The 10,054-nt window shown below is 43.7% G+C and overlaps 1 protein-coding gene across 1 annotated transcript; it reads right to left on the bottom strand.

The window, feature by feature from the left end:
• Positions 1 to 550: 550 nt before the first annotated feature.
• LOC131234041 (7-deoxyloganetin glucosyltransferase-like) lies at positions 551 to 9,839 on the bottom strand. Its single transcript, XM_058231007.1, has 2 exons — positions 9,279 to 9,839; positions 551 to 1,761 (listed from the first exon to the last, which is right to left on the bottom strand). Exons 1-2 carry the CDS (start codon positions 9,787 to 9,789, stop codon positions 821 to 823), a joined length of 1,452 nt encoding a protein of 483 aa, XP_058086990.1. The 5' UTR covers positions 9,790 to 9,839; the 3' UTR covers positions 551 to 820.
• Positions 9,840 to 10,054: the final 215 nt, after the last annotated feature.

Below are 10,054 nucleotides of genomic sequence, written 5' to 3'. Positions count from 1 at the left end.
TCTCGGGATATTTGTTATAACCTGGTGTGGTCCATCTTCATTTTTGGACTCATGGGCCAAAGATCATTATGATTGGTCCCTTTCTACATTAACTCAATCACTCAGTAGTCCATATTTGCAGAAAAGGCTACAGATGTACTCCCAAAATCAGCTCACTTGTGACATTAGTAGAGAAATCCTAACCACTGGTTTTTGAGCACTGATTGACCATCAGTGACTTTTTTTGTAATCTTTTTCTCTAAAATCGGTAGTTTAACATTTCTGGACTTGGGTGATTTTTGGATCTTTCTCATACTCAAGGTGAGCCTGCGAGTTGAGCATTCCTGACGCCAGACATGTCTACTGTTTTTAAGGTTGACAAGATTAGCATTCCTAGCTAATTTGGGCAGAATAGGAAGGAGAGATTTACCGAACAGGTTTGCAAGCATGCAATTGTACATTTGCTTGCTCCTTGTGACCCGTTTAGATTGAATTAATGTATGTTACATGTACAATTTCTGAGTACCTGTGTATCAAGGCTCATGGAAAGCCAGAGAATCAAATAACTCTCTAGAAACAAAAATAAATACTGGATATTTCATTGCTGATACTTAAGAAATTAAACATTACTACTACAAACCAAATCCATATGAATCTAACTTTACCATAGCACATTGTACTGTACAGCTCTCCGCACGCATCACTGCAGAAAAGCCGTGCATCGGTTGGGCCCCACTATGTAAATGATCTAACACAAAATCAAACCATCTATTGTTATCTGCACACTTGTGTGGCCCACCTGATAAGTTGAATAACATACAGCTGGCACCCATTCCATCGATCATGGCTGTTGACAGCTCTCTTGAAGAATGTCCCTGATCATTCTATCCAGATTAGTGAAAGAAGATCCCCCTTGCTTTGTAGCTTCAATTGCACTCTCTTTCCACATGATGGCCTTCTTCCTCATCTCCATTCCTTTCTCTCCATCTATCAATTCTCTCACAAGGTACTCAACTTCCTCTCTTTTCGCGTTGTTATCAATTTCCATTCCAATTCCCCATTCCTTGCAAGCATACCGACAATTGGTTAGCTGTTCGGAGAAGAAAGGCCAACAGATCATGGGCACTCCACTGCATACACTCTCCAAGGTTGAATTCCAGCCACTATGGGTTAGAAATCCACCAACAGAAGGGTGGGCCAGCACTTGTTCTTGCGGGCACCAACTAGCAATCAAACACCTCCCTTTGGTCTCCTCAATGAAATCCTCCGGCACAATCGCTGAGTCACCCTTCACAAGATCAGGCCGAATGATCCATAAGAACGGATGCTTGCTATTTGCAAGGCCCCATGCAAACTCCCTCAGCTGATGGGCCGTCATGACTGTAATACTACCAAAGTTCACATAAACAACCGAACCAGCTTCTCTTGTGTCTAACCATTTTAAACACTCAGGGTCTTCTTTCCATAGGCTTGATACAATTGACTCCATCCCATTTTCAGGTAGTTGATTCACCAGCATTGAGAGGGAACCTACGGTGTATAACCGAGGAAACATGAGTCTCAATGCATCGACGACTTCACGCTCAAAGTCGTCGAATGTATTTAGAATTACACCCCAAGCTTTGTATGCATTTTGTGCTTCTTCGCCATCGAAATTGAGCAAGATATCATTGCGATCAGTGGTCCTTACGAAACTTGGAAGATCCCTCAAACGGATACCCTTCATGCCTGGTATCCAATCAATTGGAGTGTCCAGATATCCGTTTGTCAAGTAGCTCTTGTCTGCACAACACAAAATTGAATAATTCATTGCATGGCTCTAAGATTGGAGGGACAACATGAAGTATGATGGGCCAGTTGTGGCCAATTGAAGCTGTGCTTTCAGATGTCATAAATGGAAGATGGTTCATTTCGGCGACGTTGAGGCTCAGGATCGTGACCATGTCTCAAACTGCTTGGGCTCACAGGCTGAGAAGGTCTGCTGATCTGAGTCACCCATGTAACACTCTGCAGGGGCAACCGTCAGAAGCTTATGCTGAAGGGGTGATTCTGATGGTCCCTGGGAGTAGAAGACTATAGAGCCTTGAAAAGACCACTTTCAACTGGCTTGTGTTCAACTCTAAGAATCAATGGTCAGGATCATTTTGAAGTGTGATTATCACAACATTGAGCATTTTTGATGGACATGTATTGTCTTAACCTTAAAGGACGACTAACAGTAAGACTAAGCCTAACCAGGAAGGCCTCTCTACATATGGTCATGACCGCTAGATCGCCATGGACACATCCGGTGCTTTGCAGTGTACACAATCTTTTTATTTCTTGCAAGTGGATCTATTGTTCAAAAGACGATGCTTGAAGATCTCCTCGATCGAACAATCCCGTCTCTTATATTTGTAGTAGACAAAATTAATGGTGGCTGAGAGCAGTACAGAAACAGTCCACACTCAACCGGATAGGAGCCAAAAGATGGGTGGCTAGTATCTTCAACTCTGTGAGATCTGAAAATTGATCTGTCCGCAGTGGACAAAACAAATCAATTGTCTGGATCGTTGAACATGAACCCCACTAATCAGAACTGAAAATTCGAATGTGCCATGCAAGCTTTTCCATCGCAGATCACCAACATGTCCTGTGTATATTACATTCAGCCCGTCCAAAAGGTTAGCCCATGTCCCTGTCTCGTTAGTACTTGAGCTGGAAGTGACGTGTGGGTGTGTGAGTGATCCAAGGTTAGTTCCTAATTGTCTTACCTTTGTCAACCTTACCATCTTCGAGCTATGAAAGATTTAAAATATAAAAAGCTGGCTTCATTACAAAGCTCTCCAACCTCAGAAGTGACCCAGATCAAATGATTAGGTGAGCAATATGTGTACATCTAATTAGATTTTTAGCAGCAGTCCATTGTTCTTTATGGTGTTGGCCACGTGATTAGTGGTTTAACCTGATTTAAAAAATATAAAAAAAAAAATCTCGTGTTCTTTAAGGTGGTGCCAACGTTTTGGCCAGGTTGGATATTGTACACAGTCCATGTATTGAAACTTGTGCACTTGTTGTATGATAATCTATAGTCTAACCAGTTAACAATCAGGATGGAAAAGAATCGGGCAAGAAAGTTCCATTCAAGGGTCTAGCGATCCCTAGATGAGTAAGGTGCACCATAGTGTATGGTCTTATGGACTAGCCACACAATTTTATTATTATTTTATTGTAAATAAGAGGAGAGAGGGAAACCCTAATCTCTAATTTACCCGATCATTATGATATCAAAGCTAGGGTTACCACTGCATACGAATAATATACCATTGAAAAACTATTGGTGTGCTCTACATGCATTCTAACCAATACCATAGGCAATTGGTCTCTAATTGATTTTTCCAAAATAAGATTGTTTTAAGAATTAATTTCCAATTTCGAGTAAGCTGTGGTTTTTCAAGTTAAAATTTTAATACCAATTTAATCACTTAAAGTCTTCTTCTTCTTTTTTTAGTCTTTTAAGAGAGGGTTTCTTATTTATTTATTTATTAAATTTTATTTTTTTAAAATTTTTACACCCACACACACACCACCACACACTCACGCCATGGTGGGATTTCACCACCTATGGGTACTCGAACCCTCAAACAGGTGTTGAAACTCCTAAGAGTCTACCACCGGAGTAAGAGTAAGGACCCTCTTCTAAGAGAGTTAAGATGGGGCTAGTCGTCTTTGCTATTTTCAATAAACTTCCTGGGTTTAATATAAATTATATATATATATATATATATATATATATATATATATATATATATATAGAGAGAGAGAGAGAGAGAGAGAGAGAGAGAGAGAGAGAGAGAGAGAGAGGTCGACCTCATGGGAACTTCCTATGAGGTCGAGCTGTGTGGGCCTCACCATGATGTGTGTCGAACATCTACCCCATCAGTTAGATGCACCATTCGAAGGTGGGCATGAGTTTAAAAATCAAGTCAATCCATGACTTGGTGGGCCACACCACTTACAACAGTTGACAGGCATTACCCTCCGATTAAAACATTCATAATCATTTATTGGGCTCACCTAGATGTGGTTCACAAATCCAGCCCATCCATTATATGTGTCCCACTTGGATGAGAGGTAGACCAAGTTTCAGCCACATCCAAAACTCAGGTGGGCCCCACCAAGTGCTTTTATATGTTTTAGGCATGTCTTCATGTGGTTTTAGATGGTATATCCCACCTTTTTTTTTTAACACACACACACACACACCCCCAAACACTCACGCCGTAGTGGGATTTCACCACCTATGGATACTCGAAACCTTGACCGGGTGTTGAAACTCTTGAGAGTCTACCACCCGAGCAATAGTAAGGATCCATAGGTGATTTTGAGATATCCTATAACCTAAAAGGGACTCATTAAATTCACTGTGTTGGTTTAGTCACACATCACAGTGGGACCCACACAGCTCGACCTCATATATATATATATATATATATATATATATATATATATATATATATAAAGGAGGAGACACACCTCCAAATTTATTAAAAACAGAGGCCAAAATTACAATCCTTCAGGCTGGCTCCAACAAAAAGGAAAGGAGCACCGTCTATCATATGCTAAATCACCTGCTCCATTATGAACAACAGACCTTGGGACAGAGCCTGAGAAGGCCCACCAAACAGATGCTAAAACACCTGTTCCACTATGAGACCCTAGGACAGAGCCTGAAATCGCCTGGTAGAAACAAGGGCTGACCAGAAATCCCAGACAGGAAGAAAGAAAAAAGAAGAAAAAACCACAATGGTTTGAGGCAGGAATTTTTGACTTCAGGAATCAACGATCAATATGGCTCCCCATCCTGGAAGAGGATGAGAAATCTCCTGCCATTTTTAAATGAAAAGGTACAATGGAGCATAGGTGAGGGAGAATGCAGGTGCTGGCAAGAAAATTGGACCGGTCTTGGGCCCCTTCAAAACTACGTAACACGAGACATTCCAGCTGAGATAAAGACGTTGAAGGTGAATCAGATTTTAGGCCCGGGTGGCCCACTCCCTCCATCAGTGGTCTTTTTAATGCTTCCTCAACAGATTGTAGAAAATATTTTTCAAGGGGGTTACTGCTTATCAGAGGGCCCGGACTCTCCTGTGTGGCCGTTCATTACATCAGGAAAATTTACAGTTAAATCAGCGTGGGAAGTAACCAGACCGCAGTCACCCAGGAAAGATTGGGCGAGGTGGGTTTGGCATGGGAAGTTGCCTCCAAAAATTTCACTTTTTGTGTGGAAACTCCTTAACAATTCGGTTCCGGTGGAAATGGCTATTCAATCTAGGGGCATTCAGTTAGCATCGAAATGCGTCTGCTGCAGACTCGGATCAGATCAGGGCCCAGCCGGTGAGTCTCTGTCTCACCTTTTTCTGGAAGGCGAGTTAGCTGTTTCAGTTTGGAACCATTTTGGGAGGTCTTTCGGTATCAATATTCTGCAGGCCTCCATGGTAGAAGCTAGGTTTACGTTATGGAGGAGGGCTTATTCGGTCAGTAATGCGCGACACTCCAACATGCAATTAGTTCCAGCATTCATTTGGTGGGAATTGTGGAAAGCAAGAAACATGTCAGTTTTCGAGGGCAAACCCCCTGCAACGGGTCCAGTGATAGCTCGTGTCTCCTGGTGGTTATCCAAAATGGGAAACAAAGAAGTAGGAAATCGGACAGGTTCCATCTCTATCAGTCCTCCTCAACGTGCAATTGGCCCAGGCGGGGCGAGGAAGGGTTGTCACTCTATAGTCACCTGGCATAGACCACCTATGGGTTGGGTCAAAGTGAATGTGGATGGCTCTTCTAGAGGTAACCCGGGCCTGGCAGGGGGCTGCGGTGTCTGTAGAAATGACAAAGGACAATTCATTTTCGCTTTCTCTCTCGGTTATGGGGTTCTGTATAACATCGGGGCCGAGGTGCGCGCGGCTTACAATGGCCTAGCAATGTGTATAGAGAAAAGTTTTTCTAAGGTGGTAGTAGAATCGGATTCAGAAATGGTGATCAAGGTGTTTAAAGAAAATTTCAGCCTTGGGTGGAAATGGAAAGGCTGGACGGCGAGGACAAAGAAGCTTCACCTCCTTAGACAGATAGAGTTTCATCATATCTTTAGAGAAGGCAACGCCCCGGCTGATGCGCTCGCCCGCGACGGGAGCTTGTCCCAAGCTTGGTTCTCTAGCAGCTCTTGGACCGAACTTCCCAAGCAGGTGCGTGGTCTTATTTTCTTAGATAGGGTGGGTCTAGGAAACATTAGGGAGAGGTAGTATTTTTCAAGTTCCTATTTGGGGTTGGCCGGTTTTTTTATTGGATTTTCATATCCGTATAGATAGGAAGTTGTTACGATAGGTTTTCTTCAGGTCCTTTTTTTCCTGAGAAGATCCGAAATTGTAAGTTTGTGTTCAGAATGAAATACACACTGACCGGTTTCTTAAAAAAAAAAAAAAAGAAAAGAAAAAACCACAATGAAATCAGGTTCTCAAATAGCCCAGTCCGACTTTATCGAGGACGAAGAAGCCCCTAATGAAACTCGGCATTTCCGAACGAGAGAGGAAGAGAGAGTTGGCTCATCCTTCACTAGCCAGCCTCGCGAGAGCGTCAGCCACAGAGTTGCCCTCACGGAAAATGTGCTTGAAGGTAAGGTTGAGGTGATTGCCACGGTGATGGATGGCTCCCAATCTATACCAGATATTCCAAGGACAGTGGGCAAAGGGATCCGCAGCAGCTTCAACCACCAACTTGGAATCTAATTCAACGATGATACTGGAAAGGCCCAACATTCTGCAGAGAGAAATGCCGTCAAGCATCGCCTGGGCCTCTGCAATCGTATTGGAGGCAAGGCCGTAGAACCTGTGAAAGGCGAAAATAACCTGGCCCTGGGAGTCCCTAGCCACTCCCCCTCCTCCACTTTCACCTAGGTTCCCATGGGAGGATCCATCGACATTAAGCTTGATCTAGCCCAGAGAAGGAGTCTCCCACTTGACAATAGAAGGGATGGGTGAAGAATTCTCTCTGCCATTAAGAAGATGAAGGGCCTGAAGAGTAGCCTCTGTCTTCAGGGACTGGTGGTCGGAGTTAGACATGGAATTTCCTATTTCCTGCAGCCAGCTGGTGACCCGGGTAATGATCTTAGGCCTTGACATCAGGACTCCCTCAAAACACGAGGTGTTCCGACTCAGCCATAACTCCCAAGAGATTAGAGCACGAACCAGGCCCAGGAGCCGCTTGATGCGAGAGGAATTAGAGGCCCTTGACGTCCAAAATTTGATTTTCTGTTGAGTTGACTGATTCGGGATGATCGGCACATCAAAAATCCTGTGAAAATGGGACCAAACAGTTGAGGCAACAGCCCCTGAGCAGAAGAGATGGTCCAGCGTCTCGAGGTGGAAGGCCGGAGAATGGGTAAAGCGCTGAAACTGGGCAGGTGGGTAATGCGACTGGGAGGAGCTTCTCGACTGCCATTGCCTGGTGGGGAGTTGGGAGGGGAGGGGGAGAGAGCTGGATGGGCATTGCGAACCTCAACCTGGTTGGAGAGCAGATCTCGCAGGATATCAGGTCTGTTCAAAAGAACTTGATCACGGTTTAGCTGAACTGTGTTGTTTGCGACTGCGGTGGTGGCCAGCTGACGAGTCCGCTGTGGATCAGAGAGATGCGAGATCTGATAGTCCTGGTTCCCGGCACGAAGAGGGGGGCCACTATCCAGCTCGGATCCAAACTCCCCACAGCAGCACTCACATCTTGAAACAAGGTAGACACCAGACTTTTGGATTGCGTCATCCACTGGAATGGCTTTATTCATAATTTTCCATAAAAAGATGCCGATTTTTGGAGGAAGCACTTCATTCCAGGCCCATTGAGTCCAAGGGGCCCTTTGCTGTTGAACACGGATGCCCTGCCAAGCTGATTTCAGTGAGAATTTGCCAGAAGGAGTTAGGTCCCATGCCAAGTGGTCTTCTCTGTTGGACAGCTGAATGGGGCACTCCTTCAGATGATGGACGATAGAAGAAGGGAGGATGTTCTGAAGATCTTGCCAGCGAAGAGTGCCAAAGGCGGTGAAGAAATCACTAACCGTGGCCTCTCTTAGATGAGTGGGGATTGCCCCTGATGTTAGGGAAGCAAGGAACACCTCCCCTAACTAGTTTTGATTCCAAAAGTGTACTTTTCCTTCACCCAGAAGCCACTTAGAGTGCCGAATTGTAAAGGGGAGGTGCCGAGTGATATCCTTCCAGACTGTAGAGTTCACAGCCGATGTCGGACCTCTGGAATGGATATATATATATATATATATATATATATATATATATATATATGACTTGGGTGGGCCACACCACTTACAACAGTTGACAGGCATTACCCTCCTATTAAAACATTCATAATCATTTATTGGGCTCACCAAGATCTGGTTCACAAATCCAGCCCATCCATTATATGTGTCCCACTTGGATGAGAGGTAGACCAAGTTTCAGCCATATCCAAAACCCAGGTGGGCCCTACCAAGTGCTTTTATATGTTTTAGGCATGTGGTTTTAGATGGTATATCCCACCTTTCTTTTTTTATTTCTTTTTTTTTTTTAACACACGTACACACACCCCATACACTCATGCTGTAGTGGGATTTCACCACCTATGGATACTTGAACCCTTGACCAGGTGTTGAAACTTTGGAGAGCCTACCACCCGAGCAATAGTAAGGATCCATAGGTGATTTTGAGATATCCTAGAACCTAAAGGGGACCCATTGAATTCACTGTGCTAGCTCAACCTCATATATATATATATATATATATATATATATATATATATATATATATATATATATCTTCGTTTTAGATATTGTGTTGCCTTAAGGATTAGGTTTATAAGAGAGGAAGAAGGCCGTTGACCTTCCTCTCTCCCACTTTTACCATATGGCCTCCATGCTAGAAGACAATAACCATTGAACACTGGCCTTTGCTTTATATAGATCAGAAAACTGATCACCTCCAAGCGATATCGATGCAGGTCATTTTTAGCCACATAAACTGACCATCATCATCATCGTCATTATTATTATTATTATTATTTTTGTGGCTAAAGATTGCCTTTATTGACAATACAGGGTGTCTAGAGGTGATCCTTTTTCTTCCGTTACGGGATATTCACGGTTCATGGGCTAACCAGAGTAGCTCCGATCATCATAACAAAGTATTGGACTACGAAATCATGGGCCCCACTTTTTTCAGCCTGAGCTTGTTGTAGATTGTATTGTAGAAGAGTAAGGGAAAGGGAAAGGGAAATGAAAAGGTTACCTTTGAGTGGTGTATAGCCTCTTTGGATGAGCTCTTTGAAATAAAGGTAGGTCATGGCACCACAAGCGCTCATGGTCCAAAACACAAGCTCCAAGATCCCTAGTTCCTCCGCAACCTGTAAAGTGAAGGTCATGAATCCATCAGCTATTATGCAAGACACGGGTGGCACGTCCGATGAGTCTTTGTTGAGCTTCTTTATCAGATTCCGAAACGGAATGACACAGTTTGTCCTTGTCGAGATGCAGAGGGTTGGGATATCTTGTGTCTCATCGTTATCGGATGGTGGTAGTCCATCAGGTATTGTTTCGAACCGGAAATCTTCTAAGCCTTTCACAGAATCTGGGCCTCTGGACCTAAGTAGGCGTTGGTAGTTGTACTCGGTGTGGACATAGGTGATATGGAAACCTCTAAAATGGAAGAGTTTGGCTAGATTTAAGAGAGGGTTTATGTGGCCTTGAGCTGGGTATGGAATGAACACTGCGTGAGGCTTCCCTGCCCTTGAAGAATCCATTTTCCTATGGGAAACCTCAAGCTAACAACGTTGTCTTTATATAAGCCCTTATGAGCTAGGGACTGTAGGTGGTTTTGCACGGGTTTCTTTATAGGGAACACATTTGCCACTATAAATGATCAGGACCGTCTATATTGTAGGACTAACGTACAATTTTCAATTGGCAATTGGAAAATTTGGTGATCTGGATATTTTTGTTCAGCATCTGACGTTTGCATTATGGCCCATCTACTGTAGGGCCATCCTACTGTGGATGGATGTAGGC

Source organism: Magnolia sinica, chromosome 2 (assembly GCF_029962835.1).
Source record: "Magnolia sinica isolate HGM2019 chromosome 2, MsV1, whole genome shotgun sequence".
Taxonomy (NCBI): domain Eukaryota; kingdom Viridiplantae; phylum Streptophyta; class Magnoliopsida; order Magnoliales; family Magnoliaceae; genus Magnolia; species Magnolia sinica.
Note: the sequence above shows the minus strand (reverse complement) of the source record. Positions and strands in the feature narration are given on the sequence as shown.